Here is a 24555-nt window from a genome sequence, read left to right as displayed (position 1 = left end):
CCCTTGATCTAGATGCTATACTCCTATTGATGCAGCCCGAAAGGAGGTCTTTATTTCCTAAGACTTGGAACAAAGTTGTCACCCCAAAGGCAAATTAAAACCTCAAAAGTGCAGGCCCTTTTAGGTTTCAGCCTCAACCCAAAGGGGCTATTTTATTTTCCTCTCACCCTACCCTCTTCCTCCATCCACTCACAAACCAACTCCCTCCCCGTTATATACCAATAAAGATTTGAAAAAGAAAACAAAGTCTCCATTTCACACCATGAATAAATAATTAGCCCCATAAAATGCACTAGTCAGAAATAAACACCAATTCAAAGGAAACATGACTTAGAATTCCCCTGGAAATAAACAGCTGATACAAGGAAGTGTAACAGTGTTAAACTTCTATTATTGTTTCCCTTTCACCTCTGCACAAACAGGTAATACATACATATACCCATAAAACACCATAATCTACGAGTTCACTGCCCCTCGTCCCAGGAATATCCTTTAACAAAACCCCTTTGTGTCACTGCTAACCCAGAGGGAGATGCCCAGAGTGGCTAGAGCAACCCAGTCAGATGGGCAGCATACAAATAAAATTAATAATAATAATAATAATAATAATAATAATAATAATAATATCATCAACCCAGCAAGTTAATTTCTTTGGCATGTCCACACTATAAATGGGGTTCAACTGTCACAGATTTCTCTCATTTCTAGGACTGCCATAAAGAGAGACAGAAAAATGGGGGGGGGGGGGGAATCTATTAAAAACAGGATATCTGGTCGTGGCAGCCCTCATACATTACAATAGATCAAATACGTCAATATAAATACAGCTTTTACATTCCATGTGCTGAAGACCACAGCAGGGGCCCAGCATAATGTGTACACAAACGTTTTTGAAGCTTTATTTGCTTGAGCTACAGGAAGGCAGGATAATTTTGTTGTTGCTGCTGTTGAAAGACAAAACCTTATCAGAAAATACCCCAATGCAAAATCCAGAGGGACAGCAAATAAATAAACTGCCGGGACCAAACCGAATTATCATCCTTGATAATGTTTGGTGGGAAAAGGGGCAAACTGCCCAAAAGGACGGAGGACAAACTCTCAAATGTATCTTACGCCCAAGGACGCTCCTCTGATGGTCCATAGGCGCCATTTTCTCTTCTCCTTAGCTGTGTGATACTAGCAAATCAGGGATCCTGTAGCGAGCCAGATGATGTCACACTACTAATGTAGCCCATCAAATATGGCTATATAGCATCATTGAGGGCAAAGAAACCCATATTACCTTCTGGTTTCGCCAGAAGTGGCTTAGTCATGCTGGCCACATGACCCGGAAAAACTGTCTGCGGACAAACGCCAGCTCCCTCAGCCTGTAAAGCAAGATGAGTGCCGCAACCCCAAAGTCGTTCGAGACTGGACTTAACTGTCAGGGGTCCTTTACCTTTACCTTTTAAGGGTGTCTTAATGCGCTGCGGAGGTGCCATCCTCACAAGAAGGGGTCAGAAGATGGGGGAGCATCTCCAAGTTACTGAGGGAACAAAGGGATGTGTGATCTTCCTCCTACCATTTCATTTGGGGGGACACTCCCCTCCAAAGCACTGCTGAAAGGGGGTTTGTGTTTTACACCACACAAAACACTTCAACCCTAATTAACAACACATGAAAACTAAATAAATAAAAAACCTCTTCTTATTTAAACTTACATTGAACACACACTCAAATCCAGGGGTCAGCAAACTTTTTCAGCAGGGGGCTGGTCCACTGTCTCTCAGACCTTGTGGGGGGCCGGACTATATTTTGAAAAACAACAACAACACAAATTCCTATGCTCCACAAACAACCCAGAGATGCATTTTAAATAAAAGGACACATTCTACTCATGTAAAAACACGCTGATTCCCGGACTGTCCGCAGGCTGGATTTAGAAGGCGATGGGGCCGGATCCGGCCCCCGGGCCTTAGTTTGTCTACCCTTGTTCAAATCACTTAACCTGCTCCGAACTGTCCCAAGATTCTGCTAATCACTGCCTCCTCGTTGGTGAAATTACCTCAAGAAAGCTCATTATTTGCTCACAAAAGACACTGTAAAGTACCCTTGATTAGGGGCATCACAGACTTTTGACAGAAACGGGAGCAGAAGCTGTTCACTCATTTGTCCCATGTCTGGAATGGAAATCGGTCCAGGGAACAGAATTGGGATTCACTGCTGCTGCTGTTTTCTGTCTGCAACCAATACATAATTGATGGGTGTTTTCGTTTTGTTTTTAAAAGCCATTTGGATTGTGTTTCCTCCGCACAGAAACGAATGGTGTGGAATAATGAAATGACCTACACGATTAATCGCGTAAAATTCCACCACAGCAGGATGAACGGCGTAGTTTTTGTCAGAAGCCGAACGGCAGCAGGTGCTGCGTGAGGTGAACATGGGGCAGAACAGAAACCAGCGACTTCTTTGGTTCTCTTGAATATTGTGTAAATGTTTGGGGGCGGGGAGCGGCACAAGACTTTGAAACGAAAAACACTCTGGAAGCGAGGACTGCTTCCATCATAGCCTGAGCAAGATCCAGCCGCTCAGCTCCACTCTCTTGCCTCAGAGGACCCATTGCCTGCCAACTGCTGTTAAAGGAAGATGGCTTCCCTCACAGGCCAAGTGAGATCCAGCCACTTAGGCCCACTCCTTTCCTTCAGAGAACCTTGGAGGGAGCAGGCGCTTGGCATGACACAAAGGAAGAACAAAGACCGAGAAGAATAACCCTGGCTTCATATGCACGACATTTTATTGCGCGGACAAGCGGAAACCCCCCCGACCCTGGGCGACACCCGTGTGGAATAATGACTCAAGACAATGTGTTATGGGATTAAAATTTGGCCACAATTTTATTAAAACTTCAGGTGTAGGGAAACGTTGGCTTAGGCATTGGGCGTTTATCCCTCCCAGTACCCAGCCAGGGATCTGAGGAACAACAGGGTTATCCAGGACATGTGGGGATTGGGCTGGCTCTGGAGAACGTCTGCTCAAGCAGAGAGTCCGCCCCCCATTTCGACACCGCCGCAGGGGGGGGGGAGGAATCTTTTGCAAGGTGTTTTGAGAGCCACTCAGGGCTATTAAGTGGCACAGAAGTATTTGAATAAATGAAAAGTGTCAGGGAGCGCGAGTCTTGAGCCCAGCCTACTGAGCTGCACACAGAAAACCTTTTGAAGCACAGAACTGAGTAGGACTGTACAATGCAAGGCCTCCCAAACTGCACCTGGCTGCATGAGATCACTGGGCTGGCCAAGCCTGGTACAAATACCCCCCAAAACCCTTTAAAAGCAACAATCCCAAACCTGCTTTCTACCCTTGCCTGGTGAATAGAACACTACCTTCTGCATTTTGCATTTCAGGCTGAAAACTAAGCCGCACCTCAATTGTACACAGCTCCAGAAACAGGGACCCCGACTTGGAAAATCCCCAAGTCAGTACATATTTCCAGGGCCATGTTTCTAGCCTGGCCCAGTCTATATACATAGTATGCACATTTGGGTTCATGGAGGCTTTATAACTGGACCATGGCAAAAGAACAATTTTAACCCATGTGTTTGTATCAGTTTGTTCAGACCTGGGTCTGTCCCAATCACATACAAAGAAGCTTTTATCATTTGATATTTTGGTGCGTTCCTTTGTACTGTACTTTGTTGGAAGCTGCCCAGAGTGGTGGGGCAACCCAGTCAGATGGGTGGGGTACAAGAAATAAATTATTATCATCATTATTAATAATAATAATAATCATAGGGTTGGTCCATTTCAACAAATGGCTCTACCTCTGCTTAAAAGGAACACTAACCTCCACTGTTCCACAAGGATTAAAATATATACACTGAAACCTGTTGTAATCCTCGCCTACATGAAAGGTAAAAGAAAAACGTAGATTCAGTGAGCAATTTTAGATTCATTTGTTTGTCTCATGTGTTTGGCTGTTTATCTTTAACAGAGATTCAGATTGCTGAAAAGTGGCATAAAGAAGAACGAAGAGAGCTGCTTGTGAACCTAGCAAATGTGTACATGTATTAAAACGATGGGTGTTTTTTATTGTTGTTGCTTTTAAGCTTAAAAGCTCGGCTGCAAAAAAAAGGGGGGGAGGGAGTTAAATGTGTCAAATGAAAAGTTAAATAGAGTCATAAAGTGATTTCATGCTCTTTATTCAGCTCATAGTGGTGAGGAAGACTGAATGAATGCCCCCTCAAAGTATCTGCTTTATATACATTATTTACACAATGGGCTGCACATGATTGGCTAATTCCGGAATTCTACTGTAAGCCAATCAGGTTGTGGATTCACTTCTATCTGGAGCATGATTGGGTGGTTCCTGCCAACCAATCATACTGCTGCATTGTTCTAGGACCAATCAGACTGCTGCAGTTTGGATCCTATTCAACTCAGTACATAACAAAAAGGTTTTTAACTAAGGCCTCACTGCTCAAGATTGGTACAAGATTTGGTACACAGAGCAAGCAGCAGTCTCTTCACTTGATGGTTTTTGCTGCTGTGGCACACTATCATTTGCTGACCGCGTGTTGTGTAATACCGTGCACTTCCTCCTCCAAAATTAGTCCAGAATCCTTGCCACACAGCAGTTATTACAGTGGGAGGCTGCTTATTACTGGGTGTCCCCACCCCATGCTTTTGAGGTGTGACAAAAGGGGGTGGGGAATATAAAATACTCCGTGGTACTTCATGAGATGCAGCAATACAGTTGCACAAGGCAAGCAGCACCTCAAGGGATGGGCACATGCCTACCTCTTTACAATCCTCAACTTCAATTTGGAGGGAAGGTAGATTTGTGGTCAGAAACACAAGCCAGAAAATGGGACTGTATGTACTTTAAAGTGCAGTTTGCGTTCTGCAAATATAGACACCTGTCTGGCTTACCATTCGATCCCTGCCATATGAAGATGCATGTTCCACATCCTTTTACAGACATTACAGATTTAGGGTGGTGCAAGCAATCCCCCCCCCCAAAAAAAAGGGACGAGATGAGGCGGAGCAAAACAACAACAACAACTTATATTTATACTGAGAAGATCCATAAAAAAGTAACTTTGCTAAACAGAATTATAGTGAAAATAAGAAATTGGGGGGGGGGGTGCAAAATGTTATCCCCGCTCAAGGCGTCGTATTATCAAGTTCACACACCCCACCCCACCCCGTCCCTGTCCCCTCTCCAATCCTTTATTCAGGTGTGGCATTCTGTTCTTTACATCACTTGCAATCTGGAGACCAACGTTAATATTAGGAGATGAATTTCATGTTCAGAGTTTGTATGCAACTATGTCCACAAAGACAGCCTTGTTCTTCCCGCAGCTGCTACGGGCTAAAACTCTTGTGATAAAAAGGCCCTCAGCTGTGGGGGGTGTTGTGACGTGGGGTTTGTGATTTCAGCTCTCTTGACATAATCTGCTGGAGACAGTTCTCTAGTAACACTTCTTTATTACAGCAAACAAGACTGAAGACTGAGGAGGGGAAAGCTACATTTATAGGGACAGGGGACTAGCTAGAAAGGATACATTTTGGAGGGAACAATATCAGGCAATCACAGTCCTGCCTTTTGGAGGAAACCAATAAGACAGAGGATCCAAATACAGCAGTTTAAATGAACCAATAGTAGCTGTACCCCCTGAAACCAAAAGGCAGTTACTTTACCCTAATGCAAATATAGACAATAATAATACAGATATAAAATCCTTTGACTCAATACACAACACCCCTCCCCCCCTAGTGAGCACAGCAGACGTAATCTCTCAGGTACTGTGGGGTCCTACAACTTCTACTTGATCTCCTGACAACAGGCGTTGCCGGTTCTGGATTGGGTGTTACCTGTGGTAGAGGGGCTGCTATAGGGGTTTCCTCAGGAACAGATGGAGTCCCAGACATCTCAGGGTTCCCTACCTGTACCTCGTCATCATGAGGACTAGCAGACCCTGGTTCATTTGCTGAAGCCCCTGGTGACTGCACCTCTGGGCCATTTTCACTCTGGTCTTGCAGCTCTGCGTCGTTAGCCAGGGATGAATTATCTGACTCCTCCCTGCTGAGCGCCCGGCGCCTCAGCTGATCTATATGTCTCTTCCAAACTTGCCCATTTTCCAAGGTTACATAATAGGACACAGGTCCACTAGCCCGGGTGACCACACCAGCCACCCACCGCGAACCTCGTGAATAGTTCCTCACCCAGACCAGATCTTCAGGGGCGAGATACCTTGTTGTGTCAGTCTCAGCCTGGGGGGTTGCTCTTGAATTATGGTTTGGCATTTTATCCGGGTGGACATAATCCAGCACCGTTACCAGTCTTCTACCCAAGAGCAGCTCAGCTGGCGACTTGCCCGTCGCAGTACACGGCGTCGCATGCTGCAAAAATAACATTCGCGCGATGCGAGCTGACCAGTTACCCTCCATTAAGCGCGCAATGGATTCTTTGGCTGTTCTTACCATGCGCTCAGCCTGCCCATTGGAGGATGGGTGAAAGGGCGCGGATGTGACCCCTCTTATGAAGTTATCAGCCAAGAATGCCCTGAATTCTTGGGATACAAAAGCTGCCCCATTATCTGATACAATGGTCTCAGGTAACCCGTGGGTTGCAAACAGCTGCCTCAACACCTTGATTACGGCAGCTGATGCCATGCTAGGGACCATCGCCACTTCTAACCATTTGGAATATGCATCGACGACAACCAAAAAGACCTTCCCCTGGAATGGCCCAGCAAAATCTAAGTGCAGCCGGCTCCAGGGAGATCTGGACTGCTCCCACCAGTGAACTGGTGCTCTGGCCACTTCTGGCCGCACCTCTTGGCATGCCTTACATGTTCGTACCCATTGTTCTATGTTCTGGTCCATTCCAGGCCACCACACATAACATCGGGCTAGCGACTTCATCCTGACCATTCCCGGGTGTCCCATGTGAAGCGTCTCAAGCACCCTGTTTCTCAGTGGTGCTGGGATGATCACCCTATCTCCCCACAGGAGACAACCCTTATGCATGGACAACTCGTGCTGCCTTGTCGCATAAGGCCTGAATTTGTCTTCATGCGGACCACCTGGCCACCCCCTCCCCACCCAAGTGAGCACACGGGAGAGAACAGCATCTTTCCTCGTTTTCTCAGCTATATCAGTAGCCGTTACAGGAGCCCCCGGAAGTGTTTCCAGCATCATTATGTGCTCCGCTGGAGCGGGATCCTCATTGCTCCCGCCAGGAAGGGGCAATCGACTCAGCGCATCAGCGTGGCACAACCGTTTCCCCGGCACATGGGTCAAGGTGTACTGGAACCCGTTCAGGAATATAGACCAACGCAACATTCTGGGGGAGAGAATTTGTGGCGTTTGTTTGTTCGGGTTGAACAACCCTAACAGTGGTTTGTGGTCCGTTTCAATGGAGAAATGGCGACCGTACACATAATCATGGAACTTTTTGATTCCTGCCACAATTGCAAGCGCCTCTTTGTCAATTTGAGCATAGTTGCGCTCCGTGGGCGACAACGTACGGGAATAGAAAGAGATGGGCTTTTCCGACCCATCCAGTTCCCTATGACTCAGCACCGCCCCCAGGCCGTATTGAGAGGCATCACATGCCAGGACCAGCGGCTTTGACTCATCATAATGAGCAAGGACGCTCCCGCTACTCAGCATTCTTCGCAAGGAGTCAAAAGCCTTCTGCTGCCCCTGCCCCCATCGCCACACATTCTTTTTCTGCAACAGTCTATGTAATGGTTCAGCTACCGAAGCTTTATGGGGTAAGAACGAATGATAAAAGTTAATAAGTCCCAGGAATGACTGCAACTCCGTCTTGTTCTGTGGTCGTGGTGCCTCGATGATGGCCTTAATCTTAGCATCTGTGGGGTGGATGCCTGATGCATCAATTTTAAACCCCAAGAAATCCACAGCTGGCACCCCAAAACTGCATTTTTCCTTTTTCAGTTGCAACCCCACCTCCTTGAACTTGAGCAACACTGCACGGACACGCGCAACCAGTTCCTGTGGGTCTTTTCCAGCAATCAAAACGTCATCAAAAAATGGCAAGACCCCCGGCAGACCTCTTAACAGGCGTTCCATGAGCCCTTGAAAAATCCCTGGGGCCACACAAACTCCAAATTGTAATCTGTTAACTCTGAACGCCCCTTTATGTGTGACAATAGTCTGTGCTTCCGCTGATTGTGGGGTTACTGGCAGCTGTTGGTAGGCTTGTGCCAGGTCAATTTTGGCAAACACCTTGCCCCCAGCCAGTTTAGCCAACAGATGTGATACGACTGGAATGGGGTATGAGTTTCCCCTGAGTGCCTTATTGATAGTACATTTGTAATCTGCACAGATCCTGACTTCCCCATTTGCTTTAAGGGGCGTGACGATTGGAGTCTCCCACTTAGCAGAGTCCACGGGTGAGAGAACTCCCTGCTTGACCAATTTATCCAGCTCTGCTTCGATCTTGGGTTGCAGTGCAAATGGCACTCGCCTTGGTTTGAGTCGGATTGGGGCCACCCCAGGGTCCAACTCGAAGTCAACTGGGGGCCCTTTATAACAACCCAGTTTTCCATTAAAGAGACCAGCAAACTCTTTGCATAATGCCTCGCTCATCTCAGGGCAGGTTTGGATTGAATTAAGCCCTGATATACTCAGTCCCAGGGCGGGGAACCAGTCAGTGCCCAGGAGACTGGGGCGACTGCCCTTCGCAATCACCAGTTTGAGTACAGCCTGTTTGTCCCGGAACTGAACTCTCACGGCACACATTCCCATAACATGGATGCGGCCCGCTGAGTATGACTGCAAGGTTGCCGGGAAGGGCTCCAGAGGGGGCAACTTACCCCTGGGGAAGAATGTCCTCGCGGTCTGGTCCGACACGATAGTGAATCCAGATCCGGAGTCCACCTCCATGTCGCACTGCTGACCCTCAATCTTCACCTTGACGTGTGCCTTGCCTTGCGCTGGGAACTGCACGACCCTCCCGTTGATCTCCGTTACATAGTGGCAGTCCTTTAGAAAATGGGTTGCTGTGGGCGGTCTGCGATGCTCCAGTCTAGGTGTTCCTGTCGCTCCCAACGCCGCCGATCTACAGACCCTGGCGATGTGACCTGTCTTCCCGCACGTCCGGCACATAGCATCCCGGAAACGACAACTCTTCCGCTCATGGTTTCCGCCACAACCTGGACACCTGCCTCGGTGATCTTTGTGCACTGTGCAGGCCTGACGCACTGACTCGACCCCACGGACTGGGCTCTGGCTCGGAGTAGCCTCTAGCTCGTCCATGGCATGCGCAACTTCTATCTGTGGCTTAGGGGCCTTGCGACTGGCATCAAGCTCCTCTCTTTCATAATTCTCCGTGGCGGTGGCCTCCTTCAAGGCTGAAGCAAGGGTAACCTCTTCTTTAGCCACGATGCGTCTTCTGGCTTTCTTGCTGCTCAGACCACCGATAAACCGATCCAGGAGAGTCTCTTCCAGATTTTGGAAGTCGCAGTGCTGAGCGAGCTTCCGCAGTTCAGCTAGAAATGCAGATACAGACTCCCCAGCACGCTGCTGCCTCTCATGAAACTCCATCCGCCGGGCCATCTTGGTCTCAGTAGGCGCCAAATGGCTTGTTAGGCAGGCAAGAATATCTTTGAGAGATGTCTCACTTAGCTTCGCTGGAGCAAGCAATGCCTTGGCCAGCTTGAAGGTCTCAGGCCCACAGTAGCTCAGGAATGTGGCCCTTCTTTTGCTGGCATCGGTGATCCCTTGAGCCACTGCGAAGAACTCGAAGCGTTCGACGTAGTCTTCCCACGTGTGGGGCTCTGATGGCTGGAAGGGCTCCAATACCCTTGGACTCTCCATTGTCCTGTGGCAGGGTCGTCTTCTCAGCTGGCCAGTGAGTCTTGTTCTTAGCTGCAATCCGGACTCTGAGGCAGGGCTGCGTTTAACCGCTCCTCAGCATTCCGGATCCCATCCTCGTCGCCAGTTGTTGTGACGTGGGGTTTGTGATTTCAGCTCTCTTGACATAATCTGCTGGAGACAGTTCTCTAGTAACACTTCTTTATTACAGCAAACAAGACTGAAGACTGAGGAGGGGAAAGCTACATTTATAGGGACAGGGGACTAGCTAGAAAGGATACATTTTGGAGGGAACAATATCAGGCAATCACAGTCCTGCCTTTTGGAGGAAACCAATAAGACAGAGGATCCAAATACAGCAGTTTAAATGAACCAATAGTAGCTGTACCCCCTGAAACCAAAAGGCAGTTACTTTACCCTAATGCAAATATAGACAATAATAATACAGATATAAAATCCTTTGACTCAATACACAACAGGGGGAATGGGTTGTTGTTGCTCAGAGGATCCTGCCTTTAGGCAGGCACTCAGATTGGATAACATTTGAGGCCATTTCCTCCTTTGATGCCTTGACAAACAGCTTGAGGGCATATTACCGGTTCTGGTTATTACGCCTCCCGGCAGACTTCCAAGAAGTTTCTGAAACATACAGGCGTTCTTTATGACCATTTGTGGACCGTGTAAAGAAGTTCTTATTTGTCCTCACCAGTGCAAATTGACATTTCTCAAGATCATGGACATAATTCTTGACAGCGGATAAAGAAATTGCAATTGCTGCTTGAGCAGCAGTCTTTGTATGTTTCAATCAGTCTAAAATTATGGCAGCACAGTGCCTGGCCAGCTCCTCTGCACTGTTCCAGAGTTGTACGTTCTGTTTGTTTTGTACGATTCAAGCCTTCCTTCCAGGTTCTGAGCAAAGAAATACAGTAAGATGTTTCTAACTCAGGGAAGGGTGTGGAGGAGGAACACCAAGGGCTACTTCACTCATATAAAATCACAGCTTGCGGGAAAGAGGTAGGCAAACTTTCAAAAATGTACTCAAACACAAGACAGCAACTTAAAAGGCATGCCCTGTCTCAATGCCTGGATTGTGTACTGCAAAAGGCTGAGACCAGGGAACGGCTTGTTTTGAGCATAAAATGGGTACCAAACCGAAAAAAAGTTTAAGAAGGGTGGGGACAAATTCCAGGAAGGACTTTGCTGACATAGGAGCTGAAAGACATCTCTCTTTTTTAATTGCAGACTTTGCTGAGAGCCTAGCAACACTAAGTAATGGCTCCGTTTATGGAAGTGTGCAAACTTTATAATGATCTTGTTTTCAACTATAACACCTATCATAGCTGTCTCAGGCAAACAGTACAGGCCGTTCAGCGTCAGCTTCTGAAAGGACAACTGTTCAGCTCTTGGGGAGAGAGAAAGAGAGAGAGAGAGAGAGAGAGAGAGAGAGAGAGAGAACACCTGCATATACCATTGCAATAGATTAGAGCAAGCAAATATATGTGCCTCAATGATCCCCCCAAGTAGTTTTCACGTTTTGATAAGAAGAACAAGCTGGGACCCTCGACTGCTCTTGTCTCACAGCTGGTTTCTATCAAAGGAGGCGTTCGGGAATAAAAAAACCCCCTCTTTTTACCATAATCATTTATTGAGTGTGTCCATCGCATCAAAGTAACATGCCAAATTGTCTGGAACAGCACCTACATCTCTGAATTCAAGTGCGGTTTCTTCCATCCCTGGTAGATATTTGCATATGTGCTGCTCTCCGCATACCCTTCACTTCATTGGTCTGCCCATCATTTCCCCATAATCACAGCATTATCTGTTTTTCTCTCCACTGTATGTCTTGTCCCACACCTCTTTCCCATGTGAATAGCAAGTGCTGTCAAATTTTTCCCTTTCTCTCTCACTCACACACCTCTGTTAAGTGCCGTGACCAGGTATCTTTAAAGCAGAGATGAGAGAAATGCCCCTGAGGAATTTCACTTGTGTTATCAAAACTTTTACAGCGTCTCTTGAAATTCACTGCTGGTCTAGTTGCTAATAGCATATTCATTCTCTCTCTCTCTCTCTCTCTCTCTCTCTCTCTCTCTCTGTGTGTGTGTGTGTGTGTGTGTGTGTGTGTGTGTAGGGAGAGAGATAAACTACCTCAATTTTCACACATAGCTGGAAAAATGTATGCAGGAATTCTGTACTTCTGTGCTGCATATTTTCTTCTCAACCTGCAAATTTCACTTCAGATCCATGGGTAAGGTTTCTAAGCATGCGCGCGCACACACACACAAAACACACACTGCACACCACTCCTCAAATAGTCCATTCCATGTCCTTTTAAAGGGAATATAAAACCACCGCAAGCGCTAATCTACATTGCATAAGTAGCCAAATTAATTGAATAATGTATCTGAAGACACAAGGGGACGGCTGATCTCTTCTGTTTGCAGATTATTTCTCTTGGTTCCCCACTTCCGATCACTGAGCTTAATTTGCCAAAGGCGTAATTACTTTATGGGCACAAAAACTATAAACGTTATGGACCAGCTGCCAAAGCTCTCAAACAGCGCTCTCTCATGAGATTCTAACAGGAAGCCCAGCCTGAAGGATCTCTTCAGCGCTGCACTCAGAGCACAACTGTGGGGCTTAAGTCCAGGGCCCCCACCCAGCAGAAGGAGCAGGAGGTTTGGAGCCCCCTGCCCAAAATGAAACAGAGTTAGCTAACCCCATTTTAAAGTCAGCAAAGCAATCAATACACATTACTACCCTATGTCCACAGTCTGAAATTATCTATGTGGCTGAAAGGAGAGCCTGTTAGGGCTGCAAGAGACCCTTGCCTGAAATCTTGGAGAGCCACTGACAGCCAAAACAGGCTGGCCCAACTCATAATAAGGCAACTTCCTATGTTCCTAAATGTCATCCGTGGTTTCAAATAATAACAAAGTCATTCAACAAAATCAATCTGGTACAAGCGGCAAGAACGCTCCCACCCACCCATCCCTTTTGTCAAAACTACTTGCCATACAGCTGGACACTTTACACACGGACTTGGCGATGCAAGAAACACAACAAAATCGTAACTACACCTACTAGCTATAGACCTTCAGTTGCTTTTTATAATGAAGTTTGGTTTTCCATTAAGGAACCACAATTGGTCTGTATTTTTTAAAAGCCGATCGTGATTGTGTTTGCATGTACTGTAGTAACTTTTTTAAACAGAACTTCTGGAGCTGAAAAAATTACTGGTGGTTGCCAAACCTTTTATTCTTTAAGACTTGGTTTTTACGGATAATTTTATTTGTTGCTGTACAAGATGTAAAAGGGAAAAAAACAACCACAGACTGATGTCAGATAAATGGATTCAAAGGACAAGAAATAAGCTATCTGTTGGGATATTCAGGTTTTTAAAATAGATATTCTGGGCCCCCCCAATGATTAATGCTGTTTTAGCAACAAATCAAAATATTAAATACCAATACATCAAAAGTATGAGCATGGATCTGGCATGCTCATACAAATATTATTGACTTAACAATAATAAACAAAAATTCAGAAGTTGGGGTGCGTTGTTGCTTTTTATTTCAATATTGAATTTCGGGGGGGAATCTGAAATTGCTTTTAAAAACACACACACACAAACATTCCAAAATAACACACACACACACACACACACACACAAATGCCCCACTGAATTTGTATGAAAGCTTCTTACAGTTCTAGCACAGAAATCCCATTTTTCTCAGTAACGTAAACTGCACAGCTTTGGTCAGTACTGAGGTTTGCAAGGGGGCCTGTTTGTGTACATTCCACCCCCAACTAAGGTACCTGCAGTTATAACTACACTTGGGCTCAGGTTACACATTTGTAGAAATACAAAATACAAAAAAAAATGAGATGTGCTGACTACTGAAGCACTAAATATCTCATATGCACACTACACATCCAAACAACAGACAACTGTATTTTGTATTGGGAAAGTGAGAGACACAAGCATTATTCAAACCCAAAAAAATCCATCACATTTTTTGAGAAATTGTTCCATTTCTTGTTCAGCAGCTTGTTGTAATTTAAAAAACAAACAAACACTGGATCTAAGAAAGTGTTTGGATGTTTACTATACCTTCCTTTTTCTTGTCTGATTTGTTGTGACAAAAGAGACCCTTAGAATTATTTATTATTATTATTATTATTATTATTATTATTATTATTATTATTATTTTATTTAGACCCCTCCCATCTGGCTGGGTTGCCGGAAGAAGATCCTGCCCTGTTAACATCCCTTGGTGTAAATTGTCCAAAACTCACATATGGGAGCACCCGAAAATGTTTGCCATGCAGCAGCTGGTTTTGGGTGCTTTAATGTCCAGTAAAGTGACAAGTTTGCAAAAACGTGTGATTGCAAGGTACTCTTGAAGCAAACAGGACTATATCCTCCTACGATTCCCAACCAAGGACAAGCTCCTTTGGAAGGTTAATAAAAGTGTCAAAGCTTCACTGTGAACAATCTATCTGTACCAGAACCGTTATTGTACAATTAACAGTCACCCTACTGGTGCCCTTGAGAGAGGGAGGTATCATTGTCCCATCTTCTTTTTTAATAGGATTATGGGTAGTGGAGAATTCCCAACCACAGGATGTGACCCAAATAAAGAGAACACATCGAGAATGGAAGCAAAGTTTTTGTTAGACTGATAGATTCAAACAAACACACAAAAACTATTTGCAAACTATTGTTGATGCAAAATGGTTGGTCTTGAGTTAGCTCCAAAGTTCAAATGATGCAGTATGGCTCAGCTAGTAATTTAAACTGGATTAATTTTTGTTGAGGTGTGGGGCTGTAAACTGCCCGGCAATGGACACTTCCCCACATAGCAGTTATGCAGAACTCAGCCCATAAGCCCAATATGAAGCTGTATGAGGAAGAGTTGTGTCTAACTTGAAAGTTTATATGGTGTTAACCAACTACTTTCGTTGTCCAATTTCACCGGACTAAAGTGTGGAAATGACTGAAGTGAGAAAGAATTCGTCATCAACCTAGTGAAGAATTCTGTCCGGTGCCTAATTAATTCTTTACTATGCGTATTTCAAAGTTAGCACAAGCCTACTGTAAAAAAATAAAATATATATTATGCTGGGTTTGGCCACTTAAAGAGCTCTGTAATGATCACACTGAAAGACTATTAAAACTTCTTCCACCGTTGTAAACGATTTTGAGCCTTTTCAGTTAAACGATTCACAAGGTGGTCTGCTTAACTAAGATATGTCAGGAAATACATATTATTAATCCAGCTTTTGCTGACACACAGGGTCTTGTAGATACACAAAAAATGTTGACTTAAGGGTGCAAACCCAATCCCATTTTTTCTGCACCGAGTTCACTCCCATCACTTAATTTGAGAAGCGGTGTACACATCAATCCTGCTGTTTCTAATAAAATGCTGCATTTTTGTGCATTCCCGCCCCCCAACCAGCTTCCATCCAAATTGAGACAAACAACTTGCATTTTAAGCTGGTAATACAAACACATCCTAAAAGTTCTGTGCAGCTGCTGAGACCTGAGTAACTCAAAAAGGTTGTGTTGTGTGTATATCTACAGCAAAAGAAAGTAGGGCAATTTGCTTATCATTTCCATTGCTGAACTGCTTGCGTAGCTCAAAAGACCGCACAGTCGTATATCAGCAGCACTTGGTGCACTATGAGGCGTTATGTGCCTTTTCCGTTGCCTGATTGAGAGATCTGTTATGTCAAAAAGCTTGCATACTCTTGCACCAAGCATCAACTAGAGACAGAGGAAGCATTTTGTTTGCAAAAGCATGCAAGCTTGCAGCTTACACAGCTCACCTTGTCCGGGCGTGTTGGTTCTGATGCAGTGATGCAGTCTTCATACCCTGGGCCACTAACTAGGTTTCCAATAATCAGAAGCTTACAATGAAGAATGAGAAACCGAGTTTCAGACACCTAACATTCACTGAAAACGGTATTGTAAGGAGTAGCAACAAATGAGGACTATCTCCTCTGTGCTTTTGAACATGTCCTTCCATTTGGTCATAAGTCATGCAGTTCATAGTCCCATGGTTTGTATCTGAAATCCCTTGAAACCACAGTCAAGTTAAAAAAAAAGAAAAGTGTCCCAATACAGAGTTTTCCTACAAAATGACCATTCTTGAGTCACCGACTACCCTTCTTCTGCAAAGGACATTTCACCTCCTGAAACATGATTTTTGGTTCCTATTAAATAAAGCATCTTTACACGACTGCTGGCCTGCAGCACACTAACACCTTGTTCACAAAACATAAAAAAATTACAGGAAAATCAACACCAGTTGGGAAGGGGGGGGCAACCCCACCACATCCAGACTCCTGAGAGGGACAGAGGAGGGTTTTCCAAAAGTTCCCTTTTGCTTCTCTCTTACAGAAATCGGATCACTTGGAGAGATAAAACCAGGTGAGAGCAGGTATAGATGGAACAGAGGGACAGAAGGAGAAATAGGCAAGAAAGTGAATTGCAATAAGGGAGGGGGGAGGAATTAGGAAGGGAAGGTGGAAAGTGGAATACAGGCAAAGACAAACAGACTCCGTCGAAGCTTAAAGTATCTGTTTGCAAAGAATCTGTAATCCAATATCTGCTGAGATGATACTCCCAAAACTACTAAAACGGTTTCAGGATTATTTAAGTTGAGATTTTTAAAGTTAAATTTAAAACTACTTAATGGTGGCTACCGAGTCTTTCCATTACCCACGTTTTTTTGGATTTCCCCCTCCCTTTCTTCTATGAATTTTATTGTCGAAATTATGCCAATAAAGGCTGAATGAATGACAGACAGAGGAAATGAATGGAAGGGACTGACAGGTAGGAGCAGCGACTGGCAGGAGATGCAAGGCTCTGACGGAGGGCAGGTGGGTGGGTTAAGATGAGCTTGCTCTCCTTCCCTCTTTCGAAAGCGTTTCCCCGGTGCGTGGGGCACGCAGAAGTCTCCTGCGTGCTCCTAAAGCCCACTTTTTTCTTCTCCCCCACGCACACCTGCCCGTGAGTTAACGGAGCAGCAAAGACCGGTTCCGCCTCCTTCGCCTTTTGCACAGCCAAACGCGATTCTCCGGAGAGGGGGAGAATCCCTGAAAGCGCCTAGATGCACACACCTCTCTATACCGCCCACTCCCCTTCTCCCCCTACCCCACGCACCCAGCCCCCCACATGCAGTTTACCTGGCCAGCTGCTGCTCAGCCGGGCATGGCTTGCAACATCTTCTCCTCCTCGCGGGCAGCTAGCAGGTAGCAGCAAGCAGCAGCGCAGCGCCCGCTCTAGGGCAGAGTGCGCGTGCCAACGCCGCGCGCCAGCCTCCCCGGACCCTTGGGGACGCGCACGCGCGCCATCCCGGGCTCGTGGGGGGGGGGGGGGCGTAGCTGCCGGCCGCTCCCCCGCCTCGCGCTGCGGTGGGGGGAGAGCCGTGACCCGGGCGAGCGGGCCAAGCGCGACAGCTGCACCAATTAGCGCCCAAGGGGGGGAAACGTTTTGCATTGCTGGCTCCTTGGGGGGGGGGGGGAGAGGGGGGGCATCACCCGCCTGCCTTTAAGCAGCCGGGAGTGTTTGCTTGCTTGTTTAGCCTAATCACCCCGGGGGGATCACCCAAAATAAATAGCAGGGGAACCAAACCGGGGCTGGAGCCAAGATTTTTCGTAAAGGACAAAACATTGGAAACAACTTCTAGGGGCCAAAGTCCCTTCGCCCCCCCCCCCGCCCATAAAATATTTGAGAGCCCCCTCCCCAAGCTGATAGGCATTGCCATTCAAATGGTGTGCATGGGCCGTGTCATGTGATTGATTACGCAGCACAGGGCTTACCTGCCGGCCTACCCCAAAATTTTATTCAGGTTGGCACCCTTGGGGCAAGATGGGCCCCCTGTCTCCCCACGCCCCCATGTGCTGCAGCTTACTTTGACAGCTGGAACCCAGGAGGTGCACTGGAGGGGAGGACCACCAAGGGCATGCGGGTGGGTTCGGTGTGCAGGGCCGGCCCACGCAGGAGACAAGGTGAGGCGACGGCCTTGGGCAGCAGGATACACAGGGGCGGCGGATTTTGGCCTCCGAGGAATGCTTCGTGTGCTGCCACAGGGGCAGCGATGGCTGTGGCGTGTTGCTTGGAAGCCAGACCTGTCACCAGTTCAGCAGCCATCCCCCAGTACTCACCCCCAACAGCCTCTTGGCAAATGGGACGCGTTGCTGATCTCCTCCTAGGGAAGAAATGGCGGGGGCTGTCCTCTGAGATGATTCAGAGCTTCTCCCATCCCACAACATCAGCCTTGATTCCCACTTCATCTGTCAGGTAAGGTTTACTTGATTCTCCCTGGTGTAGATCTTCACCTGCCCCTTCTTCTCTGGTGGTGGGAGAGAGGGGCAACATTTTGTGGGCACCTCAGGTGCCAAAATGTCTTGGACCAGACATGCGTGCATGTGTGTGTGTGTGTGTGAGAGAGAGAGAGAGAGAGGGACAGGGCCAAGGGTGCCATCTTGAATAAAATATTGGGGGACCCAAGTAAGCGCCACCCCACATAATTGATCACAAGACACCATTTGAATAGCAATGCCCATCAACTTGGAGGGGACCAGCTCACTCAAATAATTTTATTGGGGTCCCTAGGAATTTGCTCCTACGGACAGGGCTGACCCAAGACATTTGGGTCCTGAGTTAAGCCACAAAATGGCTTCCCACTCCCACCAGGGAAGAACAGGTGAGTGAAGATCTACATTAGGAACAAGGCGGGGAATAATGATCTACAAGGGGAACAAGGACGGGAGGAGAGCAGCAGTGCCTCCAATTCTCCAAGAGAGTCAACATTGGAGGGGGGGGGGGTCTTCTGAGGAGGTGGCAGATCAGCCCTCTTAAGAAGCATGCTGCATCCTCCATGATACATTCCTTGGAGGCCAGATCTGCTGCCCCTGTAGTTCCTGCTGCCCAAGGTGGTTGCCTCACCTTGCTTCACAGGTGAGCTGGAACAGCATTTTCCGTACAAGAAATGGCAGGAAAGCTAAGGACGGAGGGCAGGGCCAGACCATGATGTTTTACCGCCTGAGATACCACAGCATATTGACCCTCACTCCACCCCCCCCATACCCCACCAAGGTGCAAGGCCAGCTAAGTTATTTTGGTGGCAGACATTTCTTCCCTCTCCCTGGCATAAAAATAAATAAATCCAAAAATGATAAATTAAATAACTTAACATTTTGCTGCCCTTTCAAAAAAAATCTGCCTGAGGCAGCCACCTCACTTTGCCTAATGGTAGGACTGGCCCTGACAGAGGACGCAGTAAGGAGATATAAATAAACTGTCAGCACCCGGGGCAAGGCAAGTAATTTGCGCCCCCTAACCCGTGGATTTGCGCCCCCTAACCCTAACCCCCAAATGTTGCACCCGGTGCGGCCGGCCCCCCCTGCACCCCCCACGCTACGCCACTGGCTGTGACAAAATGTGCTTATCGGCATAGGCTTAGAACGCTTTCTAAAGGCTGCAATCTGTACCTGCTTGCTTGGGATAAAACCCCTCTGAACTCAGTGGAACTTTTTTCTGGGTAGACATGTAGGAAGATAGATAGCCTGATAGGTCAATAAACACCATTGTAGTCACTGTGTTCAGTTTCTGGGGGAAACAGCATTGGGAGGGGGCTGTTAACCTGATCCTTTTTGCAGGCTTCCCAGAAGGATCTGGCTGGCCACTTTTGGCAGCAGGATACTGGGCTAAGATGGGCCTTTCTTTTTGTCTCATCCAGGAGTCAAGGCTCTTCCTTACATTCGAAAGGAGGTGGGAGCGTGTCCATTTTTTGCTCTTTGTATTGAACAGGTGAACCACAGGTCAAATTCAACAGTTGTAGCATTCCCCAAAATGAGAACACCCCCGCTTTCCCTGAAGAATTTTAGCCTGCTGTTATTCAATATTATAATTGATAATAATAAGTTAACATTGTTCGGCTCTGAATTCTGAATTTGTATCTGAATCACAGAGTTCAAAGGTACCTTTATAAGGTCATCCAGTCCAACTCAATTTAGGATTGCAAGCGCAGGATGCAGCCTGCCAGCCAGCAAAGGAGAGCTCATCACTTCCTGAGTAAGCAGTCTGTTCCACTGGCAAAACAACTCATACCGTTATGACGTTTCTTTTAACATGTAGCTGACATCTGCTTCCCAGAAGTTTCTACCTATTGGTTCTGGGGCCCTTCCTTCTGAACCACACATCTGTGCCCAACATCCCAACCACGTTTTTCATTGGTGAGGACCACGCAACATATGCATTGTTGTTTAGTTGTGCCCAACTCTTCGTGACGCCATGGACCAGAGCAAGCCAGTCACGCCTGTCTTGCTCTGCCTCCCGCAGTTTGGTCAAACTCATGTTTGTAGCTTCGAGAACACTGTCCAACCATCTCATCCTCTGTTGTCCCCTTCTCCTTGTGCCCTCAATCTTTCCCAACATCAGGGTCTTTTCCAGGGAGTCTTCTCTTCTCATGAGATGGCCAAAGTATTGGAGCCTCAGCTTCAGGATCTGTCCTTCCAGTGAGCACTCAGGGCTGATTTCCTTCAGAATGGATGCGTTTGATCTTCTTGCAGTCCATGGGACTCCTCCAGCACCAGAATTCAAAAGCATCCATTCTTCAGCGATCAGCCTTCTTTATGGTCCAGCTCTCACTTCCATACATCACTACTGGGAAAACCATAGCTTTAACCATATGGACCTTTGTCAGCAAGGTGATGTCTTATGCATTCGTTATCTTTTAAGGGACAGGATGGTGTCACTGCCAGCTTCGCATCCGCATCAGGGTTGCCAGCAGATCAACTCCTCAGCAACTTGATATGCATGCGTTCGAAAGCGAAACCTTTTATGGCAAGAAGATGAACATTCTGGCCAGTTCATCACACTACTCTCAGAAGGCAACCAAATACACAGCATGGATGCTTTGGGCTGCATGTTATGCGGGAGCAGGGGAACCGAACAATGGAAAAAGTGGATGGTGAACTTTGGGGGGGGGGGAGAATAGACTTTTGAAAAGCCTGCTTTTGGAAAACTGTATCCCAGAAAAAGAACCCGGGTAACAAACACTTCTAGAAGGAGGCCTGAATATATCACACAGAGTCCACTACTGACAGCTCAGGGTGGCTTGTTTAGGGGTGGAAATCCCATACTGTTCAGCTGGAGGCGATGAAAGGCTCACATTATAACAGCTGTCCTGGCCTGGGGCCACTTAATAACGTTGAACAGCATCTGTTATGAAAGCCCTTTCATGAGTGCACGGCCTTTGGAACACTTCAAAATTAAGCAAATACCTCCAGAGTTGTTTGCTGTTCACACTGACCCAACAACCACCTTTGGCAAGTCAAGTAAGCCATGTTCAGCCATCAGAAAGCTTTGACTTGGATGCTATCGTTAATTTTTATTTCTTCTTTTCTAGCATTTAACACAGTTGGGAGTAACCAACAGTTTCCCCATCCAAGCGCACCACGTTTTGCAGAAATCAACCGGCACTGAAATCCAGCTACCCTACAAGGGCAGGAAAGCAATATAGATATATATACAATTATATTGCCCTTTCGTGTTCCCGGAAAGAGGGTGTTTGCTTTTTAAGTAAGGGTAAATTGGCTACTGGATGTTTTATTTAAAACTCCTTTCGCTGACTCCTTTTGCAGAGCTGCTTTATTATTAATTACTCTCCAGCATCCGAAAGTTCAAGGCTTTAAAAGCCACTGGGTGGACAGCTATAAAAACAGAAGCTCATCACACATGCCCCTCCGCCCAAGGAAACAAGCAAACTGATACTCAATCTGCACACTAGTTTTACTTATCTGATGGATAGGGGTTTTTTTAGAAGGCCGCATTCCAAGGGCTAACAGCAGATTTGAAATAATTTTTTGTTCCCCACCCCCTGCAAGTTGTAGCTCATTGGAGTCAGGACTCCCTCTCTCCAGACTTTTGGAGAGATCCTTTCTTCGGGGCATCATGTACTGTCCCAAATAGAAATACCTCAAGGAGTTTGGTGGTCCAGCAGAGATTTGCTAGACTGCTCCGCTCATGTTTGGAATCTAATTTCCATGCAGTTAGGAAGGGAATGCCAGCCACTGATGCTTTCAGTTCTTATTTTTTTATCTGCCTCCATTCTTGTGCATTTCAACAGCTGCATGGCCAGTGGTGTGGGACGAAGAGAGTTGAAGACTAGCAACATTTGGAGGGCCACATGTTCCATATCTACTCCCATGCTAGACTTCAGCAGGTGATAATGCCTATCTCCGTGCCATGATAAGCATCACCTGATTATTCCTGCAGATCAAGCTGCTGTTAAATACACAAAAGACAGGCCAGTTTTCCTTTTGGTCGGTAACCCTGCTGGCTGGGAGCCTACATTGGGATACCAATTCCTCAAGGACCGCCTCTCTCCATATGAACCTACCTAGACCCTGCGGTCATCATGGGGGCCCTTCTTTGTGTGCCCCTGCCATGAGGGGCCCGGAAGGTGGCAACACAAGAAGGTGCCTTTTCTGCAGTTGCTCCCTCTCCCCAGGGAAGCTTGCCGGGCACCTTCATTATACACCTTTAGGTGCCAGGTGAAAACATTCCTCTTTAACCAGGCCTTTGGCTGAGTAACATCCATTTTAAATGTGCTTGTGGAAAGGAGGGACGTTATTTTTTCTTTCTTTTCTTTTGTATTTTGTGTTTCTATTTTGTATTTTTATGCGGTGAACCGCCCTGGGGTCTTCAGATGAAGGGTGGCATACAAATTTGATAAATAAAATGATAGATAAATACATCAGAGGTGTGGAACCTCAATTCCATGGGCCTAGTTAGGCATGGCATGGGTCCCAGTTAGGCACACAGCCGTTTTCCCCAAACTACACTCACCAGTCCCATTCCTGTTGCCATATATGGGGTGGGCAGAGATGAATCTGACAGCAAACAGGGAGCCTTAAAGTACACTCCTGATTATTCCTTGGCAAGTGAAGCTTGCTGTCAGCACCATTCAGTTGATCAGTACTGACAGCAAACCTGCTGGGATCAAAAGCGGTGGAGTTCCTGTTGAGGAATCCTGTAGCATGGCCAATCCCTGCCCGGAGCAGGCTTGTTGTCAGTACATAGAATTGTAGAGTTGGAAGGGACACTGCCAGTCATCTGATCCAACCTCTTGCAATACAGAAATCTCAACTAAAGCACCCATGGCCACCCAACCTCTGCTTATAAACCTACAATGTTTTCCTGAAGCTGGCAATGCAAAATATCTTCCTCTGCAGGTATGGCTTGAGCTACAACCCCAAATGGAGAGAAAACCCCAAAAAAACTTTGGGTTATCTAACGTCACCAAGTGATTGACACCCACCTGTCAAAATGGACTGCCATCTGGGAAAGGTTTCTCATATCCATCATTACCACTCAGGCCAATTGTTATTTTGCTTTCCTCCACACCACCTGATTTAGCTCACCACTGTTGGTATATAGATCACGCAAAATCTCCCACTGACTCTCTGCAAGCAGTGCTGCACCTACCTGATCTGGAGCATGCGAGAAAGCCAGGGATGGAGAGGGGCAGCAGAGTCTGGACTGGTGAAATTCCTGTAGAAGAAGCCCTGTTGAGCTGACTCAGAGGCCCGTCTAGTCCACCATTTGTTTTGCACAATGTCCAACCAAGAAGCTTCCAAGAAGCTTACAACCAGGGATGTACAGTAGTCCTCTTTCTCTATTGCCCCTCTGCAACTAGTATTCAGTGGCATCTAGACTATAAGCAGCGCAGAGAGAAAAAATTAGATACTCCATCAGTTATAATATTGCTTCTTAGCCTGAAGCTTCTGTCTTCCAAATGAGTCACTAGAGATGGTCAACGAACCACAAAGCTGTGCCTACCCTACTTGCCAGGATCTCCAGGATCTCACCTTAAACCAGACTGTCCCTTCTTGGCTTGGCAGGGCTGGAGCTACAAAGCCGTGACATGTTAACCCAAAATGTGTGCTCCCTTTTGATGTTGGCAGGTTGCCCTAGGACACTCAACACTTAGCTTGCATGCACAGTCCGGTTCACGGGTGGTGGAAGTCCCGACTGGGGACTTCGGGACTGGGGGCAAGATGGCGGGGTGGGAACAAGAATGGGAGGCCAGAAGCCAGAAGCCAGAAAGCCAAGAGTCTGAGGGTCAGAGAGCCGGGAGTCAAGAAGCCAAGGGTCAGGAAGCAAGGAGTCACAGAGTCAAGGGTCCGAGGATCAAGAAGCAAGGAGCCAAGTAATCAAACGCAGGAAGGCAGGGAACGTGTTGCTGTGGCAAAGAGCTAAAGGGAAATGCTGACCTTATATCCTTCCCAGCTCTTGCCACCAGGTGCTGTGAGTTACCAATCAGCCTCACCTGTGAGTCCACGCCTTGCCTCTTCAGAACAAACTTAGGAAGGCCCCAGTCCTGCAAATTCCTATTGGTCCCAGGGCCTGGCTCCTGCACGCACACCTGACACTAAGCAACATGACATTGTGCAGTAATAGGACCTAGCAAGTATATGACATTGTGTAGGATTCTTGGTTGCATTCCTCTAATTCATGTACAGCTTCCAGCTTTCAGCCTGAGAGCTCAACCACGGCATATTCTGTGAATATGATGTAACATGTTGTTGTTGTTTAGTCGTTTCCGACTCTTCATGACCCCATGGACCAGAGCACATCAGGCACTACTGTCTTCCACTGCCTCCCGCAGTTTGGTCAAACTCATGCTGGTAGCTTCGAGAACACTGTCCAACCAT

General features: G+C 46.8%; 1 protein-coding gene and 1 long non-coding RNA gene across 6 annotated transcripts in view; one reads left to right on the top strand and one right to left on the bottom strand.

The window, feature by feature from the left end:
* ZNF385C (zinc finger protein 385C) overlaps positions 1-17143 on the bottom strand; it is a 164414-nt gene extending 147271 nt beyond the window's left edge. For 2 of the 5 annotated variants that reach the window (XM_083407755.1, XM_083407759.1), the window contains exon 1: positions 17017-17143. Coding sequence is in view for 1 of the 5 variants with exons in the window: in XM_083407754.1 (XP_083263880.1) it covers positions 1445-1481 (37 nt within the window). In the remaining 4 variants the exon portion in view is untranslated. Of the gene's footprint in view, positions 1-1444; positions 1497-2044; positions 2061-2328; positions 4033-17016 lie in introns of those variants that run through there. The other 3 variants (XM_083407756.1, XM_083407758.1, XM_083407754.1) reach the window with 3 other exon arrangements.
* Positions 17144-17363: 220 nt separating this feature from the next.
* On the top strand, positions 17364-22595 carry LOC310661735. Its single transcript, XR_014504114.1, has 2 exons — positions 17364-18133; positions 21246-22595. It is a non-coding gene; the product is annotated as an uncharacterized lncRNA (long non-coding RNA).
* Positions 22596-24555: the final 1960 nt, after the last annotated feature.

Source organism: Podarcis tiliguerta, assembly GCF_965153285.1.
Source record: "Podarcis tiliguerta genome assembly, chromosome: 13".
Lineage (NCBI taxonomy): Eukaryota > Metazoa > Chordata > Lepidosauria > Squamata > Lacertidae > Podarcis > Podarcis tiliguerta.
Note: the sequence above shows the minus strand (reverse complement) of the source record. Positions and strands in the feature narration are given on the sequence as shown.